Source organism: Verticillium dahliae, genomic scaffold, assembly GCF_000150675.1.
Source record: "Verticillium dahliae VdLs.17 supercont1.10 genomic scaffold, whole genome shotgun sequence".
Classification (NCBI taxonomy): domain Eukaryota; kingdom Fungi; phylum Ascomycota; class Sordariomycetes; order Glomerellales; family Plectosphaerellaceae; genus Verticillium; species Verticillium dahliae.
Window position 1 is genome coordinate 610,399 of NW_009276922.1, and position 27,628 is coordinate 638,026.

The 27,628-nt window shown below is 56.9% G+C and overlaps 9 protein-coding genes across 9 annotated transcripts in view; 5 read left to right on the forward strand and 4 right to left on the reverse strand.

The window, feature by feature from the left end:
* Window positions 1–2,476, forward strand: part of VDAG_05482 (ubiquitin fusion degradation protein) — a gene marked incomplete at its 5' end in the record, with an annotated part of 6,524 nt that extends 4,048 nt beyond the window's left edge. The window contains 3 exons of the mRNA XM_009652377.1: window positions 152–1,654; window positions 1,703–1,852; window positions 1,907–2,476. Of these exons, the coding sequence (XP_009650672.1) occupies window positions 152–1,654; window positions 1,703–1,852; window positions 1,907–2,103 (1,850 nt within the window). The 3' untranslated portion in view covers window positions 2,104–2,476. The remainder of the gene's footprint in view (window positions 1–151; window positions 1,655–1,702; window positions 1,853–1,906) is intronic.
* Window positions 2,477–2,809: 333 nt separating this feature from the next.
* Window positions 2,810–4,105, reverse strand: VDAG_05483 (uncharacterized protein; the record flags this gene model as incomplete). Its single annotated transcript, XM_009652378.1, has 4 exons — window positions 2,810–2,876; window positions 2,966–3,577; window positions 3,665–3,943; window positions 4,014–4,105. The coding sequence occupies 4 exons, from the start codon at window positions 4,103–4,105 to the stop codon at window positions 2,810–2,812; spliced, it is 1,050 nt and encodes a 349-aa protein (XP_009650673.1).
* A 1,095-nt stretch (window positions 4,106–5,200) lies between these two features.
* On the reverse strand, window positions 5,201–9,174 carry VDAG_05484 (ubiquitin-protein ligase E3A; the record flags this gene model as incomplete). The annotated part of the gene is made up of 2 exons (XM_009652379.1): window positions 5,201–6,666; window positions 6,720–9,174. 2 exons carry the CDS (start codon window positions 9,172–9,174, stop codon window positions 5,201–5,203), a joined length of 3,921 nt encoding a protein of 1,306 aa, XP_009650674.1.
* Window positions 9,175–10,540: 1,366 nt separating this feature from the next.
* Window positions 10,541–12,409, forward strand: VDAG_05485 (zinc finger protein; the record flags this gene model as incomplete). The annotated part of the gene is made up of 2 exons (XM_009652380.1): window positions 10,541–10,792; window positions 10,870–12,409. The coding sequence occupies exons 1-2, from the start codon at window positions 10,650–10,652 to the stop codon at window positions 12,407–12,409; spliced, it is 1,683 nt and encodes a 560-aa protein (XP_009650675.1). The 5' UTR covers window positions 10,541–10,649.
* Window positions 12,410–12,824: 415 nt separating this feature from the next.
* On the reverse strand, window positions 12,825–15,026 carry VDAG_05486 (atrial gland-specific antigen; the record flags this gene model as incomplete). Its single annotated transcript, XM_009652381.1, has 2 exons — window positions 12,825–13,243; window positions 13,300–15,026. The coding sequence occupies 2 exons, from the start codon at window positions 15,024–15,026 to the stop codon at window positions 13,030–13,032; spliced, it is 1,941 nt and encodes a 646-aa protein (XP_009650676.1). The 3' UTR covers window positions 12,825–13,029.
* Window positions 15,027–19,438: 4,412 nt separating this feature from the next.
* Window positions 19,439–21,765, forward strand: VDAG_05487 (uncharacterized protein; the record flags this gene model as incomplete). Its single annotated transcript, XM_009652382.1, has 8 exons — window positions 19,439–19,607; window positions 19,756–20,021; window positions 20,074–20,200; window positions 20,251–20,661; window positions 20,720–20,773; window positions 20,827–20,922; window positions 20,983–21,665; window positions 21,736–21,765. 8 exons carry the CDS (start codon window positions 19,439–19,441, stop codon window positions 21,763–21,765), a joined length of 1,836 nt encoding a protein of 611 aa, XP_009650677.1.
* Window positions 21,766–22,094: 329 nt separating this feature from the next.
* VDAG_05488 (uncharacterized protein) lies at window positions 22,095–23,459 on the reverse strand (the record flags this gene model as incomplete). The annotated part of the gene is made up of 1 exon (XM_009652383.1): window positions 22,095–23,459. The coding sequence occupies one exon, from the start codon at window positions 23,457–23,459 to the stop codon at window positions 22,095–22,097; it is 1,365 nt and encodes a 454-aa protein (XP_009650678.1).
* Window positions 23,460–24,682: 1,223 nt separating this feature from the next.
* Window positions 24,683–26,381, forward strand: VDAG_05489 (C3HC zinc finger domain-containing protein; the record flags this gene model as incomplete). The annotated part of the gene is made up of 2 exons (XM_009652384.1): window positions 24,683–25,413; window positions 25,477–26,381. The coding sequence occupies exons 1-2, from the start codon at window positions 24,753–24,755 to the stop codon at window positions 26,379–26,381; spliced, it is 1,566 nt and encodes a 521-aa protein (XP_009650679.1). The 5' UTR covers window positions 24,683–24,752.
* A 392-nt stretch (window positions 26,382–26,773) lies between these two features.
* The window catches only part of VDAG_05490 (uncharacterized protein), a gene marked incomplete at both ends in the record, with an annotated part of 1,790 nt that continues 935 nt past the window's right edge, over window positions 26,774–27,628 (forward strand). Inside the window, one exon of the mRNA XM_009652385.1 lies at window positions 26,774–27,518. Coding sequence (XP_009650680.1) covers window positions 26,774–27,518 — 745 coding nt within the window. The remainder of the gene's footprint in view (window positions 27,519–27,628) is intronic.

Here is a 27,628-nt window from a genome sequence, read left to right on the forward strand (position 1 = left end):
TGACGGCTCGCGAAGAGGATGGCACTCGCAATTCCCACGCCCGCTCAAACAAGCTCGGGTCTTCCAACTCGTGCCAGCGGCCAGTCAGCCCTTGCCTCGCAGCAGAGCACAACTCCATCGGCGGCATCCCGCCTCATGTCGTATGCTGCAGCCATTCAGTCAGTGCCTCAAGACTGGCACATCGAGTTCAGCCTCGACGGCAAGGCGCTTCCGAGCGAGACAACGATCTACCGTGCGGTCCACATGTCAGCCTCCAACTCGGACGAGAATCTCAGCCGCAGCATCTGGTCTGCGGTGCATCCCATCAAGTTCCGTCGCGCCCCCGGACCTCCACCGCCCGAGAGTGGTAGCACCTTCGGTGGCAGACTCGAGCCCAGCGCTGACGAGAGCACGGACGGCATCCCTAGTTCTCTTGCCAAGCACCCGGCAACAGCATCCATTTTGCGCTTGCTCAACCTCCTCCACGACTTGAATTCCAACGTGGATGATGTCTTGGTGGAGAACAAGGACACCGTCCGCCTCAACGTCGAGCCCCTGTCACAGTTCGTGAACACCAAGCTCACCGCCAAGCTCAACCGTCAACTTGAGGAGCCGCTGGTTGTTGCAAGTAACTGCCTGCCAAGCTGGGCGGAAGACTTGGCCACCCTGTACCCGTTCCTTTTCCCATTTGAGACGCGGCACCTGTTCTTACAGTCCACGTCATTCGGTTACGCACGTTCTATGACGCGCTGGCAGAATGCACAGTCCGTCGAGGAGTCGCGGCGGGACCGTAACGAGCGCCCGTTCCTTGGCCGCCTGCAACGCCAGAAGGTGCGTATCTCGCGATCCAAGATCTTGGAGTCTGCCTTGAAGGTCATGGAGCTCTACGGTGCTTCTCAGAGCATTCTCGAAGTGGAATACTTCGAAGAGGTTGGCACAGGCCTCGGACCGACACTGGAGTTTTATTCGACGGTGTCCAAAGAGTTCTCAAAGAAGAAACTTAAGCTTTGGCGAGAGATGGACTCGCACGACGATGAGTATGTTTCTGGTGTCAGCGGTCTCTTCCCTCGCCCCCTGAGTGCCGACGAAGCTGCTTCTGCCAATGGCGAGCGGATCTGCCAGCTTTTCAAGACTCTCGGCAAATTCGTCGCCCGTTCCATGATTGATTCTCGCATCATCGATCTCAACTTCAACCCCACCTTCTTCCGAATTACTGATGGAGCTTCGATTTCCGGCATCAAGCCCTCGCTAGGAGCTGTCAAGGTTGTCGATCCTGGCCTGGCTAGATCTCTGAAGACCATCAAGAAGTTCTCTCTCGCCAAGAAGGAAATCGATGAGGATCCTACACGCACGCCTGCACAGAAGGTTGCCGACACTGAAGCTATTGTGATTGACGACGTGCGACTGGAGGATCTCTGCCTCGACTTTACATTGCCCGGATACCCCGAGATTGAGCTGGTCGCGAACGGATCTCATGTTAGAGTCACCATGGACAACGTTGACTCGTACCTCGATCGGGTTATCGACATGACACTGGGCAGCGGAGTCCGCCGCCAAGTCGATGCCTTCCGTGCTGGCTTCTCTCAAGTCTTCCCCTATTCGGCTCTGAGTGCATTCACTCCGGATGAGTTGGTCTCGTTGTTTGGTCGTGTGGACGAGGACTGGTCTCTTGAAAGTAAGTTTGATGCCCGGTATAGTCGAAGACACTTCTAATCAGCTGCAGCACTCATGGATTCGATCAAGGCTGATCACGGCTACAACATGGACAGCAAGAGTGTTCGCAATCTGCTGCAGGCCATGAGCGAGCTGACCCCCAACGAGCGTCGCGACTTCTTGCAATTCACCACTGGCAGCCCCAAGCTTCCGATCGGAGGTGAGCTGCCCCACCTTGTTTTGTTGCTTCGAATTCTAATGCGTTTGTGTGCAGGTTTCAAGAGTTTGACGCCCATGTTCACCGTCGTCTGCAAACCGAGCGAGGCACCGTTCACGTCTGATGACTACCTTCCCAGTGTCATGACTTGCGTGAACTACCTCAAGCTCCCCGATTACACGAGTCTCGACATCATGCGCAAGCAGCTGACGATGGCTATCAGAGAGGGACAGGGCGCCTTCCACCTGTCTTGAGAGGCAGCAATTGTGTTTGCCAAAGGAAGGAAAACGGCAACGGATTACGTATCGACGAACTCTTCTCTCTGCCCCAGTTGGGTTCTGGGAAGATTCGCGTGATGATGTCTGCGAATGAATGGGTGGAATAGGGCAACATGAACAAAGGATATCATTTGGGCAAAGGCGCGGAGGGATCCCACGAGAAACAGTCCCCTCACATCATTAGTCATGACTTGCATGGAATGGTCGTTCAGGCGTCAAGAGGCTCTTCTTCTATTTCTTGCGCCTGCTATTCTCGGCCCAGGCTCAGCATTATGCCAGCCATGGAACAGGCTATTAGGGATCAACTTCTGTGGATTGAGTAGTTGTAGAATGGTACAATTAGTATGTGCTTTGCTCAGACTAGTGAACGTGTGGTTGGTATTTCTCGACATTCTCATACCAAAAGGTTAGGGATTCGTGCTGCCAGGTGCCGATATGATCCGGGAGCAGATGCATGAATGCGGATTGCTGATTACTTGGCGGATACTATGTGAACCAAAGTGGCCGTTGTCCGACATAAAATCCGCCCGCCCTTCGTACTTTTGATCGTGGGTCAAGTTAAGGTACCAAGCGGCTCCTTTGGTACAAATGTTGATTCTAGTGGCTAATATCCTGCCAACAGACAAAGATATAGTAGGGCTCATATATACATTTATCTAGGATATAAGATGACCGCACATTGCTAATCCGACTCCTCGATCAACGCCTGCCTGATTCCATCCGCAAGAGCCTTGTGAACCCTCGTGCCGCTGAGTGAGAACCGGTCAGCAACGGAAAAAGCAAGGAAGGCAGAGGGGCTTAAATCCCCGGGAAGATGACTTCATGTCAACAAACTCACATGTGTCCGCTGTCGAACCAAAAGTACTCATGAATGGGCCCGCAGCCGAACTGGGCCGGGTCCTGGACAATCTGCGGCCACTGGCGGCGGGCGTCGCAGAAGTCGGTCGTGTTGGTGATGCCGTAGGGGGCCGGGTTGTCGAAGACGTCGTTGAGAAAGTCGTAGGCGTCAAAGATGATGGTCTTGGCGTCGGCGTGGGCGGCCGCCCAGGCGGCCGTCTGGGTGCGCAGCTCGTCGTACCACCAGCCGATCATGGTGGCGTTGGGCAGCGGGCCGGCGCCGATGCCGGCCTCGTACTGCGCCTGCTTCTTCTGGTTGCCCGGGTTGCGGTCGAGGGGCGGCAGGCCGACGAAGAGGTAGTTGTGGTAGCCGCGGTCGTAGAGGCTCTGGACCGACTCCTCGAGCAGGGCCTTGATGTGGTCGTGGTACATCTGGCGCGAGGTCAGGTTGAGGAGGTAGAGGTCGTTGATGTCGTTGATGCCGATCCAGATGGCGACGAGCGACTTGGAACGGTCGAGGCACGTCTTCTTGCGGAGGACGGGGTCGGCCCAGGTGAGGTACTGCTGGGTCTGGTTCACGAGGGGGATCGTGAAGTTGTGGTGTAAGGGCAGGCTGGCAGGGTCACAGTCAGGCGCGTGTTCAGAGATTGGTCACAGTTGCGTGTTACCAAACACGGCGTTTCGGGGAGGGTTCACTCACAGCGACTCTGCCGTGTTGGCACCAGCAAAGGCGAAATCCCACAGCTGGACCTTGCAGTCGAGGGGAGAGTACGATCCATCCTCGACGGCGCAGTCTGTCAGGTGCTCGATCCAGTTTGGCCCTCCGGCAGATGTGCCGGTGTAGTTTTGCCAAATCTTGTTCTCGAGGAGCTCCTTCGGGGTGAAGGAGAAGTTCCCTGGAAGGTAATCCCCGATGAAGCTGTAAGCCGTGCGGCCATGTGTTCCGAGGACATATGTGTACGAGTCGCCGAACGCGATGCTGAGTTGTGTGTTAGCTTGTGGGCGTGAAACTCGACATACCAAAAGTATGAAATGTTCGCGGTACTTACACAGACTTGGTGTCATGCCAATTGAACTTGCCCGCCGCCGAAACGACAGGCAACAGGCCGCAGACGGCGAGTGTCTTCCAGGAGAGCGACATGTTTCGACTGACCCAATCTTCACGAGAAAGACGATTCCTAGCACATCAACACAACTCTCTCACTCTCTTTTCTCCTGGTGCTTCCTCCTTCCTCCCCCGCCGCTGGCCCGCGGCACTCTTATAACCCGCAGACCATTCGTCAATGAGGGATCGCATAACCGGCACATCTAAGAGCGAGGCCCCCATGTCGACCATTGGTGGGTTATCACGACTTGGCGCTAGAGTACCCAAAAACGCGGAGATCGCCCTCGTTTTTCTTCAACGGTCGCTAGGCCTTCCCCGCATGGTAATCTGCCAGACCCCGGGTCTGCGGACAGAAAAGAGTTAGCCTCTCCTCGCTTGCCGGCCGTCCGGGGGGCGGCGGTTCGACGACTGGAGTTGAGGCGGGGAGGGGGGGGGGAAGGAGGGTCCCCTTGACCAGCAGCCACGGAGAGTGCTGCAGGGCCTGGGAGCTCATGAGCGGGAGCGACTTGGGAAAGATTGGGGGCTGGGAAGTTCTGACATCTTTGTAGGGGGCGCCATCGGCATTTCCCCACGTTGTCGGTTACTCGGCCGAGCCTCAGTAGTAATGTCGAGATCGGTGGCTACAAGAACTCTTGAGAGATGTTTTCCACCTAGTTCGTTCCCTTCAGCCGACGGTTGTCACGGCTTGAAAAGATGCGTGTATGTGGGCGAGCTCGGAAGGCGACGGCTCTCATCATGCTTCTAGTCTCGTCAGTGCCATAGGTGGCGCAGAAAACGAGATACTCGCAAAGTCAAAAGTGATTTCTTCCGTGGCATCTCTATCCGTGGAACAACGGGCTTCTCCACGCTCTGGCATGGTTATGATCAGAAAATATAGGACACTCTCCAAAACCGGTCTCTCTACAATTCACCCTAAACGCACTCAACGGACCTATTGTCCCTAGACGTCAGGCAGCTAGCTGCCTGAAGAATGTAATCTACGCATATGATGTTCACAAAACCCCGGGATTGAAACAAGGCTCTAACTGCCACCCACGCCGCATGCTCTAGATGATTTGCGAAAAAAACAGCGCTGTTGAATACCGTAAAGCTATGTCTATCACGCTTATGTCGAGAACACTGGCTACGAAATCAAGCAAATCCAAATCCCTTCGAGTTCTCCAGCGCCATGGCCAGCCTCTGCCGCAGCACGTCCTTACTCTCATACTCTGGCAGCAACAGGGTGCCATAGCACGTGTAGGCCGTGGGCAAGTGCCCGCCCTCTCCTTCCTCCTCGCCGTTCTTCTGCACCACGAACTGCAGGTTCCGCATCCCGCCGACGGGCACCCTGTCAGAGGCGGTGACGAACTCGAGCAGCCGCCTCTTCATGGTATCGTCATACCGTTTGACAATCGACCAGAAGTCGTGCACAGCGCGGTGGCTGGCGTCCCAGCCGACGTAGCGCGTGTAACGACGCAGCTCGGCAATATCAATGTCTTGGACGCCCTCCACAACAGACTGGAGGAGCGGCGGCGTAAGCAGGCCAAGAGACTTGGGATGGAGGCAGGCGCGGAAGCCGCGCAAGAAAGCCTCAAACTGTGGGCGGACGGAAACATCGGTGAGATAGCGAATGTAGTCGCTGACGTAGGCGTTGCGGTTCTCGTCAGTGACGAGAGGTGCGTCCGCAGGGTTCTGCGCAGCCAGCGACTCGGACTTGGCCTTCAGCTGGGGCCAGTTTGGGTTCTCCGAGTTCATCTCGCGAGAGATGGGTTGGTCGAACATGGAAACCGAGAACTCGTACGTGCGGGCGAACACATCCTCAACAGCCCCGTCCTTCTCGTCCCACTCCAGCAGAGTCGTCAGTCCGCTCGCAAGATCGGGCCATCCGTCGGCGATATGATGCAGCTCGTCGACAGGCTCGCCGAGGAGCTTGCGATACATGGCTTTTGGGAATGTAATGGGCAGCGTCAGACCGTTGTAGACCGCAAGCGACACGAGTATCCCCAGGAGTTCAAACTTCCACACTGGGACGATAGAGCCTGGCACGAACCATGCCATTCTCGTCCGCTCGTCCACTGTGAAGGCGCCAAAATCAGGATCCAGGCACTCAGCAATGGCGAGTCGAAAGAATTCTTGCTGAACACCGCCCGAATCAAAACCTTCTTCGCCACCCTCCTCACCGAGGTGGACTTTGAGAGGCCGCAGCAACTCTCGTGCTTCGCGACGCCACAGCTGATCAAATGCATCCCGCACCACGCCGTCGCGGCTGATGTCGAGCACGAGAAACTTTCCCGACGCTGTTTGGAGGAGATCCTGCAGGACCACGCGATGGTGAGGGTCAGTGATGAGACCACCAGGAGCAACGATTGCCTTCATCCTAGTCTGCAATGAGCTGGATTCTTCGTAGCTACGGCTCATTCGAAGGAAGTTGATGGAGCGGAAGTAGGAGACAAGGGTGGATGGGTTGAAGATGAATGGGAAATCCAGCATATGCTTCTTATGCTGAGTCGTTTTATGCGAAAGCCACTCGACCGGCATATTGATTGAATCTAGGCGATCCGCAAAATAGTCGACACGAAACTGCGCATCACCTAGAAGCAGAGAGTGCCGTTTTTCGTCTTCAGCCATAATTAGTAAGAGTTCGATTGCTGAGGGCTTGCATAAGACTTACACATGGCTGCGATAAGAGCCACCGCTCCCCCGAAGGAGCTGTTGCACGAAATCTCGGGCCGCCCATTCCATTCTCTCAGCATCACCGTCTTCGCCCAGTCAAGCAGCAGTGTAGATGCCCTGGCCTCGTGAACAGCTCGCTCGGCCGCCGTGAATTCTAGGCTAGGCGTCGTGTTGATGCTGAGCAGGTCGAGCTGGGCTAGAAGAGGCTGAAGAGCACTCTGGGCGGTCGGAGCAGAGGCCAGGCCTTCTTTGTTGCCAGTCATCTCCACTGCGTATTGACGAGCCGAGATGGCGGAGAAGAGACGCTTAGCCAGGCGCAAGACTAGATCGTCGGAGAAGGCGTCTTCGTACTGGAGGCACAGCCAAGCGGGCTGTTTCGCAATGGCACCACTGCCGGCAAGCGTTAAGCCATTCGACCTGATCCTGGACATTTCCTGCAGAGTCCGCGTGTCGTGGACAAGTGGCGCTGCGGCAACCAAGGCGTGTAGACAGATGGCCATCAGCTGGCCTGCTTGGGCATTATTGACTGGAGGCCCAAGTACGTCAGGCCTTCGTGAAGAGCGAGACGCCTGGTGAATTCTTGATGTGCTGAAGAGGCTGGCTGAAGCTATCCACAGGCTGTCGAACACCAGACTGGGCGCCACTCTGGTCAATCGCAGCATGCAATACCAGAGTGAATGAGAGTCGAGAAGCTCGCCATCCCTCACGAAGGATGCGATAAGCTTCTCAGGGTCACTCAGGATATTGAACAGACTCTGTTCAATGAATTGCTTCCACTGCTTTTTCAAGTGTTTAGGGTAGGTCGTGTAGCTTCCCTTTAATCTTCGAGGAATTTGAACCTGGTCTGTGACCTCTAAACTTGACCGCGTTACCGTTGCGGGCTCCAACAGATGTGACTCGGCAGTTCCGTCACCTTGAAGAATGTCGCTGATGAGATCCACGAGGTCGATGTTAAGTGTTGTCAAGGATTGTGGCAGTATGCCTTCTGGTATGGCGAATTCCCCCGAGTCTGCCGTGTTGTGCTTAAGGGGCGAAACATCGGGCTTATCCTCCGTCTGGGACGAAATGACGATGCTACTTCGTTTGACAGGCTTATTTTCGGCGACCATCTCGACGCCGCAGACCTCTGATCTTGTCATTGATTTTGGCTCTTCGGTCAAGGTAACATCGTTCAGCCGTGGCGGGACGTTGTCAAAGAAAGGAGGAGTTGCAGGGATGTCAGGGATAGCCCGTGTCTTGGCGGCCGCAGCTTTCGGAGTTCGTTGAACCTTGTCTATGACATTGCCGTTGAGGCGCGGTGATGTGATACCAGGCGCAGAGCCTTCCACGAATGCAGGCGAGGGTTCGATGGGGATCGTCCTCTTCGGGTTCGCACTCGAGGTCGCGCGCACTCTGGCGCTTGACTTTCGGCGCGGCTTTTCCACGTTCACTGCGGGTGTTGGAGCTGTCGGGTTCGGCTTTTCGGGAATGCTAGGTTCTGTCGCGACTTCCAGCTCAGGCTCGATAGGCTCGAGATTGGCCTCCGGTTGTTCTGTTTGTGTTTCGCTCGATGATGACAATGGTGGCTCATCCATGGATATGGGCGTTGTTTGTGGTGCCGGGTCTTTGGCGTCATCCGAGTCCTCTGCCTTGTCGTCTGTTTCGATGCCGTCCATCTTTTGTGCCATTGCAGCCAAACCGCTAGGGGTAAGCCACTCCAACATCTTGAATGCGACGGTACCAAAAACGTTGGCAGCGAAGGATCGGTGATCCTTGCTGATAGGCCGCTCGATGACTCTGACGTCAGGTTCCTGAAGCTCCCCAGTCTCCGAGTCGAAGCGTGACCTTGGACCACTCGCGCTCCGCCTTTGGCTTTGGCCTCTTGCGTTGTTCTCCAGCTGACATGCATCCGAGTTTTCAGCCCGTTCAGCAGAAGGACATCTCACAGCACCTGGCCTTCGCGAATCGGAGTTCTTTCGAGTGATGTTGTTTGGCCGCGGCGCAAAGGGGTCGCTGAAGGACTGCGAAGAATGCCTCGGAGCGAATATGAGAGAGTTCAGAGCCCCTGCCGGTTCCTTTGATGGCTTCAGATATGGGCAGAGGCCGTTTTCGGGGTTGTCCTGGCTGGCGAGGCAGACAGCCAAGGTCCTTGCGCTGGTTGTGTTGTATCGTCGCAGAGGGGCCTTGCCGGCGATTCGGCGGCGGCACGTGAAGCAAGTCGCGGTGACGCAGGTTTCGGAGTCGCAGCCATATCGTAATTGGGCGACGTATCGCTCGACCAGCAGCTGGAAGTTGTGTCGCCGGCTGGCGCGGTATACGGCATAGACTCGCCTCGGGTTCTCAATGTCGGCTACGAGCTGCCTCAGCTCGGCTGGCGCATCAGCAGGCAGGCGCGCAAAGGGCGGCGCCTCCTCCCACAACGAGGCAAAGATGTCGTCGCCATCTTCTTGTGGTGCACGGTCGAGTCGCGTCATGTCTGTCTCGGAGTCTGGTGTGTCTCCGGAAGTAGGGAGGCGGCGCTCTGGAGTCACCGAGCTCTCGGTGAGGTCGTCCTCGCTCGGGACGTCGTAGCTTCAGCCTCTGGGTCTCTCGCAAGGCAGGGCTTTGGGCGAATGCGGCGGTGGCGGGTTGATTGACGCGATCGATGGGATTGGAAAGCAAATCGTCAGGGGGGGAGGATAAGGGTATCACGTGCGTCAGGTACGAGTACAGATGGGACAAAGAAGACGAAGGATGGATAGCATTTGATGGAGTCGAGGATCAGAAGTTGGCGGAGAGGCTTCCCATGGATGCACCAGACGGGATGGCCACCCTGTATCGGCGCGCAGCGTGCATCAGCCCCGGTGGAGGGTCGTGCGCTGTCTGTTCTGCCAGGCAAGCCAGGTCTTGCCAGGTCGAGTGTGTTCACTGACTGTGGCCGCTGCCGCGCCCGGCGTTTAGTGCATGGGCCAATGAGACCCCACTCTGGCTGGGGTTTTAGCTTGTGAGGCTCTGGGCAGTGAGTGGCCTGGCAGTGAGTGGCCTGGCAGTGCTCGAGTGGCACTACATGTAGATGCTGCTGACCAAGCTTCGGAGTGGCCGGCCTCGCATCTACTGTTTCAATCATCTGGTCCTGTTTACATGCACGGCCTAGCCATCTATGGGACAAGGTGCGCCCATTGGTGAACTGTATGATTTGTGACATTCTACCACGGACTCGATGCTGCGAATGCATCATAAATGAAGACAAGTGATGTAAGGCATGACAGAGGCTGTACCCCGAGGCGGGTCTCTTCAGGCTGGAAGGGCGAGAATGACCCCGCAGACCCTGAAGCCCAGGCTGGAATGAGTCAAAGGGGTCACAAATGAATTCCCCAAAATCACTTGAAAATTACCAGCACTGACTACCAAGGTCTCGAAAGTCTGGTCACCTTGGGGGCCACTCGGACAAATCAAAGGGATCATGGTTGGAACGGTGCGTCTTGGCTGGGAGAGACCCAGGCTTGCCAGGTTGCCAGGCTCGAGAAGGGTCGCCTGTCACGAGGAAAGACGCGGAAAACAATCAACAGACAGTCAATAAGTCATCACCGAGTCTTGAGGTGCAAGTGGCCACCTAAAAGTGACGTATTCTCTTACCTGATCCGTGCACAGTCGCCTCTCTTTGCCATGTCGCCCAAGGCCCATTGCCAAAAGCCCCTCCATCCTTGACGCGATAAGGACTATCGACCCCGCCAGCCCACTAAAACTCTGCCCGCAAGCCCTTTAAATCGCAACTTCCCCTCTATATTTGCGATCGCTCCCACCTCACAGGCACGAGAAAGCAGAACCGTCTTTACGATCGCCCGTATTCCTTTTCGGCGCTCGACTTTCGACTGAACCGCCTCGATACCACTGGACTTGTCTCCCCGGAAAACACTCCTCTCCAACGCCATCCACCACAACAAACCTCGCACCAAAGAACGCTATCACGATGGTGGCTGCTGACGATGTGGCGACTCTCGCGTCCAACCCCCCAGCGGGAGAGTCGGCCTCTCACCCTTTCACCTGCAACACATGCACCATTGCCTACAGGAATATCGACCTGCAGCGAGGCCACATGAAGAGCGACTGGCAGTAAGTTGTCCGCATTGCACCCATAATTCGCTGTTGCCTGCCCCAGCAGAGTGCTGACCAAACCGCCCGCCTTCCAGCCGCTACAACCTCAAGCGCCGTGTCGCTTCCCTGCCTCCCATCACTTCCGAGACCTTCAACGAAAAGGTTCTCCAGGCTCGCGCCGTCCAGACTGCCGAAGCTGAGAAGGCTCTCTTTGAGCGCTCTTGCGAGGCCTGCCAGAAGAACTACTCGAGCGAGAACGCCTACCAGAACCATCTGACCAGCTCCAAGCACAAGCTGCGTCTGGCCGCTCTCGGCCGTCGTGGCAGCAGAGCCGACGATGCCAGCTCCGTCATGAGCTCCACCTTTTCGCTGGGCGACCCCATCGCCGCCGACAAGGAGTCTGTTGATTCCGATGCTGAGGAGGAGTTCACACAGGTTGTCGAGGGTCTGAAGAACGCCAAACTGGACCACAAGCAGGACGAGAACCGCCCCTCGCCCGTCAAGCGTCCCTCCAACCCCCAGCCGTCCGCTCAGGGACACCGCAGTGAAGACCACCCCGTTTCCGAAGCGGCCGGCGAGGGTGAGACCGAGTCTTCCACACCCGTTCCCAAGTCGGAGATCAGCTGGACCCTCAAGTCCTGCATCTTCTGCAACTACGACTCGCCCACCGTCCCGCTCAACGCCCACCACATGGAGCGCTTCCACAACATGTTCATCCCTGAGAAGCAGTATCTTGTCGACCTCGAGGGCTTGCTGCAGCACCTCCTAGAGCGTGTCCACGAGGGCCATCAGTGCCTGTACTGCTTCAAGACCAAGAACACGGCGTTCGCTGTCCAAACCCACATGCGTGACAAGGGCCACTGCAAGGTGCCCTTTGACACCGAAGAGACCCAGCTCGATATTGGTGACTTTTATGACTTCAGGAGCACGTACTCTGACGACGAGGAGTCTGATGAGGAGGAGGAGGAGGAAGTCCAGAAGGGCGGCGCCAAGCTCGGAGCGAGACGTGAGGCCAAGCACAAGGACGAGGATGGCAAGGACGTTGGCGAGGGTGACGGATGGGAGACGGACAGCTCTGCTTCGTCCCTCGACTCTGAAGACCTCACCGCCATGCCTGCCGAGCGTCACGATCACCAGTACGAGCGCCTCGACAAGCACCCGCACCACTCGAACGCCACGTCCCGCGCCCACCGCCAAGCCGACGGCTGGCACTCGCACGCGCACAAGCACAACCACGCCGTCTTTTACGACGACTACGAGATGCACCTACCCAACGGCAAGTCGGTCGGCCACCGCTCCATGGCCCGCTACTACAAGCAGAACCTCACAAACTACCCCACACCCGAGGAGCGCGCCGAGCGCCTCGCTCTCGAGGAGGCCGCCTCGAGCGACGATACGGAGACGGAGGGCAACAGCGACCGCAGGCTCGCCCCCACGCGCAACGGCCGCGCGCTCGCCCGCCGCGACGCCGCCGGCATGGTCGGCCTCTCGGGCGAGAAGAAGCGCGCCATCCGCGACTCGGAGGAGCGCGGCCGCAAGTCTGGCGAGCTGCGCGAGAAGCGCAACGACTACAAGTACGGCGTCAAGAACAACAACCAAAAGACCTACTACTACCGCTACCAGATGGGTGGTTGATCTTGCCCCTCGTCGTTTTTGCTTTACTTTTTACCTTGCTTTGCGCTTTTGGGTTGGAGTTTTTCGGCAGCACAGGGGGAGGGGGGAGGGGGGAGATGGTATGCTTCGGCTTTGACGAGGGGTAAGATGGCAGTCGGTTGAGGCGTGGAGCAAGTGTGGCTAGGCCTTGGAACGAAAGGTTATGAGTGCATGAGACGTATGAGAAAAAGCTAGGCACCAATGTCTGTCCCCTTTCTGCATGGCAGATTTGGTAGCTAGAGGCCCCGTAGCTGGTCACGCGACGAAGCTGAGACCTGGAAAATACTGCTTTGCCAAACATGGGCAAGGATGCGTCTGTCCCTGTCACACTCTACGCGTCGTGAACTTGTCACTAACCCCAGCAACGTGTCATCAGGCACGTTGCTCCCCAAATCGTCAAGCAGAACATCATGTCATATTTCAATAAGGTCCTAAAAAAAAAGCCCGTTGGGGCGCAGTCGCCCGGCCACAGACCCTGTGATCTAGCCATGAATACCATCATCATCAATTGCGCTACTCTCCTCGTCTTGTCAAAACTAGCCTCCAACTCCAGGTACCAACGTGCATCGCCCATCTGCCGTGTCAGAGGGACTACATGGCCGTTACAGATCGTCGCCGATCAGATCAGAGTATTGCTCAATTACCTTGTCCAAGAAGGTCTCCCACAGACCTTCCCACACGGTTGTCACTTTGTTTCTCTGCTTGTCCTCCATGCACGCATGCTGGATGCTCCACTGGATGAGCTGCTTCCAGCCGAAGAGGGTCGTGTCTTGCCTGCCGACCATGAACTGATAAAAGTCGTGAGAGAGGGTTGACCTGCGACGCAGCATTAGCATTGGCGAGTGCGACGCGGCGCTTCCATGCTTGCTTACCTGAAGAGCGTCCCGTTGTCCGAGCTGATGGTGCAGTGCACGTCGTTGGCCAGTAGGTTGTAGATCGAGTGGCCGTTCATCCGCGGCGTCAGGCCCAACACCTCGTTGGAGATGGGGCACACCTCGAGGCAGACGCCGCGGAGCTTCATCTGCTCCATGACGTAGGGGTGGCGCGCCAGCGCAAAGCCGTGGCCTATGCGGCGCGAGTTGAGGAGCAGCGCGTCGAGCAGGTTGCCGTCCGTGTCGTTGCCCATCTCGAGCGTCTCGCCGCAGTGGAAGAGGAAGGGGATCGTGTACCCGGCCGCGTCACAGCGGATGCGGAACTCGAGGAACTCGGGGACGAAGTCGCGGAGGGGCCGGCCCTGGCCTTCTTCGCCTACGAGGTCGAAGCCCGCTATCCACTCGGGCCACCGGCCCTTGAACTCGAGGCACTCCCCTAGGGCCTTCCGGACCTGGTCATTCGTGAACGAGCGCGGGGTGCAGTAGATGATCTTCATGCCGCCAAAGTAGCCCTTGTTCTTCCTTTGGAACTTTTCGTACTCGTCAATGATCATCTTGACGATCTCCTGGTTCTCGACCTGCTTCGAGCCGTCGTCGAGCCACACCTGGTTCGTCGTCATAAAGTTGGGTCGGATCTCGGCGTACTGGATGTTGTCCCGGACGAAATCTTCCAGCAAGAGACGCGTATACTTTCGATAAGCCGTCTCGTAGTTGAAAAGCCCCTTCATCATGCGTGTGCGACCGTTGAATTTACTCCAGGCCCCGAGGACGGTCTGACACTTGTTGTGCGCCTCTTGGTCGGTAAACATGAGCTTCTCCTCCAGCCAAGGCATGGGGTCGAAACCCGCGTGCCTGGGAAAGATGTCGAGGAATTCCTTGAAATGCATCTCCTGCGTTGGTTCGTAGCCGGAGGAGAAGATATCACCGGGGGTGTTCATATCGTTTCCCCGAATAGAGAACTGAATCTCACATCGCTCAAACGCATGGGGGTCATTTGCCCTTACGAGGGGCACGCTGCTTCTGATGAACATGCGGTCCATCGTCTTTGCAATGCGCAGGAGAACGCCGGGGAGCAAGCACGAGTTGAAGTGAATGTGCAGGTGGGCACCCTTGGGCATCCACTGCGCCACCTTGAGGAGGTGCGTCTTGTTGATGATGTCGACATTGGACAGGAAGTGATCGCCAGGAAATCGGGCATGCTCCTGTTCCCCGTAGCCGTGTCGCGGCGGCGTCTGTTCAAAGAGCTCGCGGTCCTTGACCTTGAGCAACTGAATGATTCGATTGACGGTCATTTCCTTCCCTCCTTCTTTCGCCTGCGATTCGAGGCGAAAGTCATAGGCCAAGGCCTTTTCGCGCGTCTGCAGCTGTTTTCTCTGCGCCTCATAGTCCTCGACGTCGGCAAAACTCGTGCTCCTCCGGCCATGGCGCATGCGCCTGTCGAGGACGGTCCTGGTCTGGAACGCAGAGCTCTTGTGCTCGGCGTTGTAGAGGCGCTTGTTGATGACGGCCTCCTGCGCGTCGACCATGACGGAGTCGGCTTCCATGTCGCGGCCGTCGATGGACACGGAGGCGCGTGGGTAATACTGGTGGGAGCTGGTGCTAGGCTTCTTGACGAGCCTGGAGGGATTCCGCCTGTGATGGTTTTCATTTCCACAGTCGCCCAGCGGAAGGTTGTCTTCTTTGTCGGGGTTGGAGCAGAAGATGCCCATCAGTCTCCGCTTGAGCATATGACAAACACGCGGCCGCTTTCCTGTGAGAGGGCGTTGAACAAAGGGCGTGGGCGGGGGCAGCTGGACGAGGGGCAACTGCGGTTGTGTATTGACATAGACACAATCGAGGCTATGCTCGTGATGTTTGCGGTCTCCAATGCCTTTGTAGGGTATGTCGAATGTCGAGGCTGCTGCCTTGGGAGGGGTGGCTTTTGGATGCTCCTTCCACAGCAAGTGAAGCAGTCTGTAGAGGAGAATAGAGCAATCCTCAATGGATTGAGGACTGGGGTCGGATCAAGGCGGGCACACATGAAGAGTGGGTGATGAACTGCCACAGTGCCATAGGTCGATGCAGAATCTGTACAAGAAGGTACGAGCATTGACGGGCCAGATGACAGAGAGTCCCAGTTCAGGTCGGTCAGGTCGTTGCGACGCACGATCGCAAAGGTGGGGTGAAATGAAGGTGAGGATGAGGTGAGCGAGAGCGCGTGCCGGTTCCCGCTGCTGTGAGCAGGCTGACCACTTCGAGCGTGGTAGGGTAGGTACCTTGGTAGGCAAGACCAAGTAGTGATGGTACCTCGTGTACGCGGGCGGCACAGCCAACAGAATGGGTATACCCAAGCTCGCCCGGTTCAGAGCGGTGTTGCTTGAGCAGCCAGCCTCATGACTCTGGGCTAAGCAGAGGGCTTTGGGCTAAGCAGAGGGCTTTGGGCTAAGCAGAGGGCTTTGGGCTAAGCTGAGGGCTTTGGGAGAAGGATAGGTACCCAGCTCTACCTAGGTATGCCATCATAGCAGGCAAGTCATTTCGCGCGCGCTGGCAGCGGCTGAGCGGGCTGGGGTTGGCTGGCTGCCGTACCCAGGTACCTGGCAAGGTACCTCTGAGTACATGCTAGGTACTTGCCCATCATGGCTACCCTGACAACCACAGCACCACGCGCAGGGGCCGATGGGATCCTGTGCCACTTCCCGGCATGAGGCAGGTAGATGCATACCATTCTTAGGTAATCCTCAAGTACCTTACCTAGGTACCTACCTAACCTACCTACCTGCCCCAGGGTTACACTCGAAGGCTGAGGCCTCGTGAGGTCTTCCCTACGTTGGCCATCCTTTACCAGTTGGCCATGTGGCCCTCTGTTTCAACCCTTCTGTGCCACTCGAGCGAATACATCCGTCGCTTCTATCGCATGACATGGTCCAACTCATCCCCTACCTTTGGCGCATGAAACAACTCGAACCGGCGCCGGCTGGAAGCCCTGCCTGCTGCTGCTTTATCCCAAGCTCAGGCTGGAGCGGGCGTGACCAAGAAGTGGCCGTCCCTTTGCCATGTCAACAGACTGTCTGGCAGCAACACGATGCGGTACCGATCGACCATGATTTCTTCGACGTGGACGGGATGGACGCGGCCACTTGTGTATCGTGAGGGTTTTCAGCGCCGTCCCCGGCCTCGTATCCGTCATCTGAGTCGACGAAGCCATCGACATCATCACCAGAGACACCTGGATTATGCATTTGCTGCTTCAGGCCTTAAAGCATTAACACCATGGCGTACTCAATGCCTCGAGGAAGTCGATATCGGCTCGACTTCGATATCGGCTCGACCTCGATATCGGCTCGACCTCGATATCGGCTCGACCTCGATCTCCGGCTCTTGTCATCTCCTTCCCTCAGTAAGGTACCTAGCTTGTACTTGACAGACATCAGCATTATTAACGCACTGGACAACCTTCGCCTTCAACCCCCGAAGCACAACCACTTAGCATGAAATTCTGCGACGCCCTTGGATGTTGCCGCTGTACTTTACAGTAGACACATGGTAAAATGGCCATGTCATCCAACCCGCAAAAGAGTCTGGTGGAAGATGGAACTCATCTTAACGACTTCTGTAAGTTAATTCGAGCTGTTACGCAAGTAGAGCAGAATGACTTCCATGGACCGGGCAGCTTGAGCGTCGCAACATGGTACGTCCAACATCGGCAAGCCGAGCCTAAAATGACTTCCGAAAAAGATGGACCAGTCTTTGCCCTGATACTGACCCTATCAAGTGAGAGCTGGTCAGGTGTATCCCACAATAGGAGCTTAGACAGGGGGTGATTCATTCGAGTGTCGTGGACGACTACCATGGGTATTTCACCGCCCATTCAATGACGGACATCTTCTGCCCAAGATGCGCCCAAAAACAAAACTGGCTGGGCGTCTCAAATGTCCGGCCAGCTCATCCAGATCACCTCCACTGGCTGCATCTGTATGTATCAGGTTGCACTCGGGCGCATCCTAAGGCTTTCTCGTATGCTTCAACACTTCGACAGTTATCCCAGCATTGTCATGTTTACCCGCATTCAATGTCAGCTTCGTCCAGATCTCACACGTCTTTGTGGCCCTTTACCCCGGTACCCTTGTCGCAGCTTGTCCCGTCCAGCAGCATTGTTCTTCGACTTCTGCACCGCCTCAGCACAACCAGTCGACCCTGCAGCGACCTGGTGGGCCTGGCTTCGACTGCGCCGCCCTCTGCCTTGCAGCATGGTGCGGCTCGGTTATGAGCGATATCATGTCAGAAAATGGAGGCGCGCCGTCGGCTTCAACTACGCGCGCTGCATTGTTGAATTATCAGCATCTGCCGACTCTCATCGCTGTTCTTCCCCCACTCTCTCGCGAGATGCCACAGGCTCTTCGGACAGGCGTTCTTCGCTAACGGTAACTTTTGCGCTGATCGAAGTCAAGGAAAGCGAAACATTGACGCCTCTTTTCCTGACTTAGACTTGAGTGTCGTCAAGTGGCCACCCTGTCAAGTTGTCTCCGATGGCGTCTTGTTGCAGAATCAATATTGTGATCATGCATTGGCATATCTGATGCTCATGCGCCCGCAGGCCTCACGGTATCCAGGTTCAGGGCGTTGATAAGCGGCAAGATCTAGTGATCTGTCGAGGTCCTTCACCTACACGTCGGTCGGACGTTGACATCACAGTTTCGGCCCTAGTGAACAGTTCCTCGGGATCTTCCCCACACCAATCCGAGGTCTAGCTAACGCTTGCGAACCCAGCGGAGTATTTCAATATTCAGGGCCATCGATTCTACGCCGCGGGAACGTGGCCGTGCTTTCTGATGGTGCATCGCGTTGCCGACGGCAAGCAAGGTCCCTCAACTGGGACGCGTTCAGGCTCGCTACTCCTGGGTACTGACAGATACCAACGCGCCTTGAACCTTGCTTCTGGCGATCTTCTGCCCTGCACGTTAAAAGTTCCTTGTTCAAAGTGGTGGGAACGAAATGGTCCTTAGCCGTCGGCAGGTTCACAATGTCGTCCTGGGCACAAGCCTCGTGGCATTGACAACATACCTAATGCGGCGCAGTCTTCGATATGTCGAGCTATTCCACTTTCCAAACAGAACAGGCAAACGGACCTGTACTCTGACTGGTATTGCTGTATAAGGCCTCGTCTTCTTGTAAGGAAACCCATGTCTGCTTTCCTGGCCCAGCAAAACCCCATAATCAAAGATCAAATCATTCGGGCGGCCTCACTCAAAGGTTACAAAAGTTCTTTCGTCCCTATCTGACATGTGCATGGTACGCAGCACTGTTGCTCAATGGCGGAGGCTTTCCCTTTCCAGGTCATTTCAATCTGGCAAGGATCCCTGTGCCCAGGTATGGCATGGCTCATGATCAACACGGCCCTTAAGTGTGGAAAAGACGACACAGATAGCCCACTTCTCTACCACGAAGCATGGAATAGTGCGATTGGCGGCAGAAAATGTGGCAGACTTGTGACCAAGACGCGGACACAGCTCATACGAATACTCAAGACGATCATGGCGGGGAACCAGGGGTGCGTGAGGGGAAAACAGCTGCTTATATTGCGATGCAACCTTGTTTCGCACGCCATGTCAGGCCATGTGTGGCAGCATCCTAGCGACAGCATGGTATTCTGGTAACCGTAGACCTCGGCCAACCTTCGACAACGGTTGTGTACACAGATGGAGCCATCGACTCGACTTTACCCAGAAACACCCCTGGTCACTTCTGCAGCAAACCTGGCAATGAATGGCTCACAAGAGCTACATTTATTGTCTACTTCCTCGGCTAACTATGGGAACCCCGTAGTTATCCTGCCGATGCTGACGTTCAACCGATGGCCTACCATCGGGGGGTTGTAGCGATGGATTGGAAATACGGCTCGCTGCGACATTTCTAGCTACGATGCCTGCAATGCCAAGCTGGCTATATTCGCCCGCCAGCCAGTGTGATGATTTGGTACCTGGTCATCCCCGCTTGACTTTCTTCAGCTGTTCCGACGTGATGTAGTGTATAAGAGGATGTCTGTTCCAGAGTCCGCGTCTCCAAGTCCTGCTGGGCCCGTACACACACTATCGCCAACTTGTAACGCACGGCATCAAGAAACATGACGAAACCCATGTCTTTGCCGTTGGTCATTGCCACAATGGCATGTGGCGCCATCGGCGCTCTTGCTATGAGCATCCCGGTGTCCGTTGAACATTCCAAGATCCTTCACCAGGCCCGAGACGTGCAGGATGAGTATGACTACATCATAGTCGGCGGAGGCACCTCCGGACTGACTGTCGCTGATCGACTGACTGAGAGCGGGGAACGTACGTTTTGGCAATCTCGGGAGGGGAAAGCAGACATCATGGCTGACGTTGATTCTGTCTAGATACCGTGTTGGTCATCGAGCTCGGTGTCATCGGTGCGTTGGGCCGAAGCCTTCACTGCCGCATCCTCTAACATTCAGTCTTCTAGCAAATGGCAGCTCTGTCAATAACGTGTCCGGCGGCGCCCAGGCGTTCTTCAACGCTTCTCTCACATTCAACTTTCCCTCTGAACCACAAGTCAATCTTGGCGGCCGCACCGTCGGCGTCGTCGGCGGTGTTCTCCTCGGCGGCTCGTCCGGTGTCAATGGTTTCCAGGTCCACCGACCGCAGAAGGCAGACATCAACCGATGGGGATCTTACTTTGGCAAATGTTCGGACTGGAGCTGGGAGAACCTCCTGCCGTATTTCAAAAAGGTGAGCCAGTCTCGGAGATGGGGCCGTCAAGTGCCGCCGCTGATGATAGCAGGCCTGGCAGCTTCACCCGCCGTCCGAAGAGACCGTTGAAGAATTTGGCATCAGATACGACGAAAGCTACTGGGGAACTGATGGTGGGATCCACGCCATGTTTCCGTCCTTCAATTGGCCTTTCTTGAGTGAGTATCATTCTGAACTGCAACACCGCAGGTGCTTATGTTTCTTGCAGAGAATCAGATGGAAGCCTACGAAGAGATTGAGGGGGTCGAGTTCCCTGTTGACTCTGGCGCCGGCGAGCCGGGTGCATTCTGGTACCCTCACTCGGCAAACCCTGAGCAGGTGACGAGGTCGTTCGCATTGAGCGAGCACTGGACCGGTAAGGCGACTGTGCTCGATAATTATGAGACTGTGCTCGGGCAGAGAGTTTTGCGCGTGCTTTTTGAAGACAAAGTGGCCGTAGGTGTCGAGTACGTCGCTGCTGGTGCTATCAATGCTTCGGGAGCACGCGTTGTGAGTGCTCGAAAGGAGGTTATCGTCGCTGCTGGCACGATTCATACCCCTCAGATCCTGGAGGCGAGTGGCATAGGAGGTCGTGCCCTCTTGGAAGAAGCGGGGATTGACGTCGTCGCTGACCTGCCTGGTAAGTCGTCCCAGAAAGAAGTTGGGCGAGTTAAGGTCGTGACTGACGATATCTTAAGGGGTCGGTGCCAACTTCCAGGATCACCCCCTGGGCGGAGGCGCATCATTCACTTGTGAGTAACTCTGGTCTAGTATGACGCCCTGACATCTGTCTGACAGTCATGAGTTACGAACTGGGATTTTCATCCTGATTCTAGTGACCTTCAGACGAACGAGACATTCCGTGCTGAAGCAGAAGCCGAATTCGCAGAGAGTCGTACAGGTGAGATAATCCAAAGTTCTACTCCAGTTACAACAGACCAGTACTGACTTACATCGCTAGGCCCCCTGACTATCGCTTCTGGCAACGCAGCCTCTTTCCTCCCCTTTTCCGTGATCGCCCCCTCCACCTTTGAAGCCATTGCCTCAGCCTACGAAGCCCAGGACCCTGCGGCGTATCTACCTGCCAACTCGGACCCTACCCTCATCGCCGGCTACGCCGCGCAAAAGACGCGTTTCGCCGCGGCCCTCCGCGCGAAAGACGCAGCCTTCTACAACCTCTTCCTCCGCGGCACCAACACAGAGGGCTCCTCCATCGTCTTCCTCCACCCCCTCTCGCGCGGCACCGTCCACATCAACACGGCAGACCCCTTCTTCGCCCAGCCGCGGGTCGACTACCGCGCCCTCTCGAACCCCACCGACCTCGACATCCAGGTCGAGTTTGTCAAGTTTTCGCGACGCTACTTTCTCGAGACGAGCCTCGCCGAGTTCGGACCGGTCGAGGTGTCGCCTGGCGCCAACGTCACGTCCGACGAGGCGTTGCGGGAGGCGCTGCGGGGGCTCATCAGCCCGACGTGCTTCCACCCCGTCGGCACGGCGGCCATGTTGCCGCGAGAGCTGGGCGGCGTCGTCGACGAGAAGCTCCTGGTGTACGGCGTCGAGAAGCTGAGCGTTATCGATGCGAGCGTGCAGCCTGATCTGCCGGGGGCGTATACGCAGCAGCCTGTGTATGCGATTGCCGAGAAGGTGAGATTACTCTTTTTCTTTTGGTTTCGCAGCCGCCATGGGACATGACTGTTTACTGACGAGACTGCAGGCCGCGGATCTGATCAAGGCCCGGGCTTGAGAAGCGGGAATTGTTCGATCGCGCTAGACGTTGATCTTGACTTTGGGTCAGTTATGAGGGATCAGGCAGGGTTAAGGCCGAACACGCTGTCGACAGATGATCGAGGAGAAAGCGACTTCAAAGCCGGGTGCAAGGTATCCTATGTAATCGATTTCTACCCAACAGCTCTGAAAGCTTAGCCGTCCTCTACTCTATCTTCTCCCTTTTTTGCACCCGATAACATCCCCGTTACTACCGTTTGTGAGACCCCTCCAACGCCTGGTGCTGACAGTCCCGGAACCCCAAATTGGAAAAAGAAAAAAATGGCAAAAGAGTAACGAGCACCTGGCTTACTCGTCAAACTTGACGCCGCCGCGACCGCCAATGTCAATCATGCCGCCGCGGTAGCTGCCCTTCTTCTTCTTGTTCTTCTCCTTGGTGAAGCCCTTGCCCTTGGTGACGATGAGGTCGGCGTGGGCGCGGTCGCTGTAGTCGTTGGGGACGTAGTCGTTGGAGGCGAAGCGGGGATCGACGTAGGTCGACTCCTTGATGCGGGAGAAGGGGACGTTCCTGCCCTTTTGGTTGTTCATGTTGCCGCGGCCGCGGTTGTTGAGGGTGCTGGGGTCGGGGGGCAGGGGCGGGGCCTGGAAGTCGGGCGAGGTCTTGTTGTCGAGGGTGACGGACGAGTCAGAAGGGGCGTCCTCGACGGCGGCCTTCTTCGCCTTGGTCTTTTCCTTCTTGGTGGCAGCCTCGTCGTCGGACGAGTCGGAGTCGGAAGAAGAAGAGGAGGAGGATGACGAGTCAGAGTCGGACTCGGGCAGGGGCACCTTGGCAGCGGCGGAACCGTCATCGGAGCTGGAGTCGCTGCTGTCCGAGTCCGAGTCCGAGTCTGAGTCTGAGTCCGAAGAGGAGGAGTCGCTGTCGCTGCTCTCGCTGCTGCTGCTGCTGCTCTCGTCGCTGCTCTCAGCCTTCTTCGTGGTCTTCTTGCCCCTCTTGGCCTTGGCCTTCGCCTTGGCAGCCTTGCCCTCGTTCTCGCTGTCGGAATCAGAGGAGCTGTCCGACCCAGAGCTGGAGCTCGAGTCCGAGGACTCCGAAGAGCTGGCAGCCTTGGCCGTCTTCAGCTTCTTCGCGGTAGGGCGCTTCTTGTCGGATTCGGAGTCGGAATCGGAAGAGTCCGAGTCAGACGAGTCACTGCTGTCTGAAGCAGGAGCCTTGCGCTTCAGGTTGACGACGGGAACAGCAATCCTGGGAGCGGGCTCATCGTTGCTCTCGCTGCCGCTGTCGCTGTCGGAGCTGCTCGAGTCGGAGTCGGAGCTGGAGTCGGAGCTCGACTCGGCGGCGGCAGCGTCAGCCATGTCGACATCCTCCTCGGAGCTCGAATCGCTGCTGCTGCTGCTCCCGCTCTCGCTCTCGCTCTCGCCGGAGCTGGAGCTGACGTTCTGCACCACCGTCTCGGTGATGGTGACGGGCTCGCCCTCGGGGGTGCTCAGCGACGTCTCCCAGGTCTGGAAGACGCTGACGAGGTTGTGGCGGTGCTTCTTGGTGGCATGCTTGGACTTGGACGACTTCTTGCCGTGCTGCTTCTTGAAGGCCACGTGGGCGGACGGAGCGTGCTCGGAGAGGAAGTTCTCGACAAGATCCATGAGCTCGGCGGGCGGAGCGGCAGGCGCGGCGACCTTCTTGCCCTTCTTGTCCTTCTTATCAGTCTTGGCCATGGTGACGGTGGGCTGCTGCTCGCTCTTGGGCGCAGTGGTTTTGACCGAGTTGTTTGAAAAGAGCCAAGCGGGTGGCTTGTTCGACATGTGTTGTGGTAGTTGAGAGTGCGGTGGGTGGATGGCCAGGCACTTGCATCAACCTAGGGTTGGTGTGGTGGATTGAAGCAAGAGCAATAGTTGCGATCCTCGACAGGGAGTTTTTTTTTTTTCTTCCCTACCTAGGTAGGTACTGGGAGCACTGATCAGGTTGTCGCCCGATTCGAAGACGCCAGCCTCGATTGACCAATTTTTTTTTCGAGACAGACCCCGGCCCCGCCAAGGGTCTTATCTTATCAAGATCCGCAACCTCTACAGGCACGATACGTATACTTGTATAGGCCAGACAGGACCTGCACATGGCTTGATCATCTTGCCCAACTCAAAGGCTATTGCTATGGTATCTCCTACAGCGTCACCGAGACAGTTATAAGCCAAGTACACTAGTATGCTTGCAAGCACATCCATAGCCGGCTAACTCCAGATCCTGTGAAGTGAGCACCGTTCTGCAAGAAGGACAATCGCATACGCCTTTCCCCCAAGGACGAAACCAGAACCACTGCTTGCAACTACCAGCTCACCATGGCATCGTCAGGAGAAGCACTCTGTTGCACCATCACCATAGACCTCGGGTCCAGACCTGCACCGCCAAGTCCCTCCATGCACCCATACAGTCAACCCCTGCTGGTATCATCAGCTCCAGCCCAGACGTCGCCGCCAAAGTGTTCCACCCTCAGCATTGCGTCAACCCCAACAGGCATAGTGGATGAGCAGCCTTGCGCAACACAGGCGATGGAGGCGTCGACCCAGGTTGAGGTTGTCAAAGAAGCCTCCTCCATGCATGGCGTGGCCGACAAGAAATAGCACAGCAGCAGCCGCCCAGGTCTGGAGCCCGAAATGTCACAAAGCCAATAGGGATCCCTGGAGTACCTTATAATGACCATGTTGCTTTCATGGACCGTGGGTAATTGAAGTACCAACTGCAATGGAGAGTAGCAACTGCTATAGACTTGATGGTCACTGGCACTCAGATCTCACATCTCATGTATCGAGGCCCGTGCATCGTATCCCTGTGTGCGCGCCCATGCACAAGTCCAAGTACTCTTGGTACTGTAAACAAAGGTCCCACCATAGCTTTTAGTACAATCCATCCCCAATACATCACCAGCTCTCCTTTCACCTGATCCGCATCCTGGTCGCCATCATTTCCCCCAGCCGTCGTGCCGACACGGACGGGCATCAGCCACCTACCTTACGATGAACGCAACCAAAAGAAAGTTCAACTCCTTGATTCAGGGCATCGGCAGCCGGTCGTCGACACCTGCCAACGACATCGGCACCACCTCCAACGATGCAGCACCTTCCGCCTCCCCTCGACCTACCTCTCTCGCCTCCTCCCTCCACACCTCACCAGCGACCATGGCCGTCGAAGAAGACCTGCTGCAAAAACGACGGCGTCTGCAGGCGCTGACCGACAAGCGCGCCGCCGCAACGAACACGATCAAGTCCCTCGGCGGCACGACCAAGGTCTCGAACATTGTGCTGAAGAAGTGGAACTCGACCAGAGAACCCGCCGACGCGGCCAGGCCGGCCTCCAAGTACGCACCCAACGACCGCGCCGAGCTTCTGAAGAGGCTCGCGACCTTCCAGGAGATCACCGACTGGACGCCCAAGCCCGACCTGGTCAACGAGATCGAGTGGGCCAAGAGGGGGTGGGTGTGCCAGGGCAAGGAGCGCGTGCGCTGCACGCTCTGCAGCAAGGAGCTCCTCGTCAAGCTCACGAAGAAGGAGGTCGACGGCCAGCACGTGCCCGCGCTCGTGTCGTCCGACGTCGAGGAGGCGCTGCAGGAGAAGTATGCCGAGCTTGTCGTGACCGCCCATCAGGAGGACTGCCTGTGGCGGAGGCAAGGATGTGACGGTATGCTGTTGTCCGATGCCTATGGCCCATTGCTTCTCGACTGACTCTCCTTTTTTTGTGCAGACTCATTACTACGACTGTCATTGACGAATGCCAAGGTGAGCCACGAAGCTCTACGGCAGCGGTACGACGAGCTCTGCGCCCGGAAGCCGTTCCTTCCCTATGAATTCAACCTGCGACTCCCCGAAGGCCTCGACATGGACGCCATCCTCTCACAACTACCCGATGACTTTTTCAAGAACCCTGCTCCCAGGCCAGACATGGAACACCCGAACCGCGTCGCCCTCGCCCTCGCCGTCATGGGTTGGCAGGGTCTTTCTAATGCCAGGATCGGCGCCGTGCCCAACTCGGCGTCCTGCCACACGTGCCTGCGCCGACTCGGCCTGTGGATGTTCAAGAGCAAGGAGGTCGGGCCAAGCAACGAAGTGCTCGTCCCCGCGCCCATGGATCACCTAGACCCGGCCAGGGAGCACCGCTTCTTCTGCCCGTGGAAGAACCCCCAGACCCAGCGGTGGAACAGCACCAAACCGTCCTCGGAAAAGGACCTGCCTGCGTGGACGATCTTGACGCAGGTCATCAAGAACGACGCATACCTGCGGGGCGCTTTGGATGACAGGCCAAAAAGCCGCGCGCGACCTAGCACCGCCAAGCACAATACGGACAAGGACGACAACGGTGCGCCCTCTACTCCTGGACGGCCGAGCATAGCCGCGACGACAATTGGCGATCGGGGCGGCGTCTCGTTCGACACCCCGTCTCTGGCCGCGCAGGACGGTGACGAGGAGGATGAGGAGAAGGTACGCGACAAGAAGGACAAGGAGCGGTGGGCTCGTCTGAGGAGAGTCAAGAGCTTGTTTGAGACCAAAAGTGGGAAGAAGTCTCGGAAGTCTCAGAGTCGGCCCGGCACGGGACACTCGACTGCGTCAGCGCTGACAGGGACGGTTCCTGGGGAGGCCACCAAGGAATAAGGGTTCGCCCTGTAATGGGCTACCACAAGCGGGCATTTGTATGTGTACCGTAATCATGGAGTTGAAGGTGGTGCAATGGCCAGGAGAGGTGCTTCAGAAAGCAGAATGCATCATGACATATCGCATAGAATACCCAATTATTTCGTGTCAAATCACAAGCCGTTCACCATCGTGATCTCTGGAGGAAGATATTCATCAGCGACAATTATGCAGTAATACGTCAGGTCTGTCCACTAACTGCATAATATGCATTTTCGCAGAACCTTCTGCCTCGCTTCGCGACTCATCTGAGCCTTCACCTTCACCTTCACTCTAAACTTCGACAACTTGACTTCAAGTTCGCCGAGAGCCCACGAGATGGACACTTAGGTGTTGATTCATTATCTGAAACCATGTTCGGTCGACAAATCATCACTCCACAGCGACTCAGCGCGGCAGGCCGTGGTCTGAGATGGCAACCCCTTTCATCAGAAACCCGCCGCTCATTCACGCCATCTGCGTTTCGATATCCTCGTTTGAGACCAGGCTCTCGAACCTCAACAGTAGTGCGCCACGACCATGTCCAGCCAGCAGAGAAAGTCCCGACCCGTGTCGAGCCAGAAGAGGCCCCCAAAGCAGACACTAGCAGCACACCACCGAAACAGCCAAGACCACGCAGAATCCCCCCTCAACTCACGCAACCCCACGACATCTGGCGCGCTCACTCCATCCACCTCGAACTGCCGCCAGACGCATCAACCATCCCAGTCGACGGAGCCAGCGGCCCCCCAGAGTCCTACTTCTCCAAGACGCCCACCAAACCGAAAGCGCCCCCGGCCCCCGGCACGCTCACCTTTGAGCCGACGCCGACGCCCACCCACGCCCTCGCCTCGAAGCTCCTGACAACCCCGACGCCGACGTTCCTGCACGCCTCGTCGCACCTGCGCAACACGCGGGCCAACTCGGCGCTGCCGGAGATCGCCATCATCGGCGCCTCAAACTGCGGCAAGTCGACGTTTCTCAACGCGGTCGCGCACCGCGCGCACCTGGCGCGCACGTCGGCGCGCGCGGGCCACACGACGACGATGAACACGTACGGCCTCGGCCCGGCGCCTCCGCCGGCGACGCAGGAAGGAACTCCAAAAGCTGACGAAGGAAGTAAGACGTCGGGGTCGGTGGGAGGTAACTATTGATAAAAGGGGGAAGAAAGCCGCATGATAAGGGGGTTAGATAGGGGGTGCTGGAAGGGGAAAAGAAGTCGCATAAAA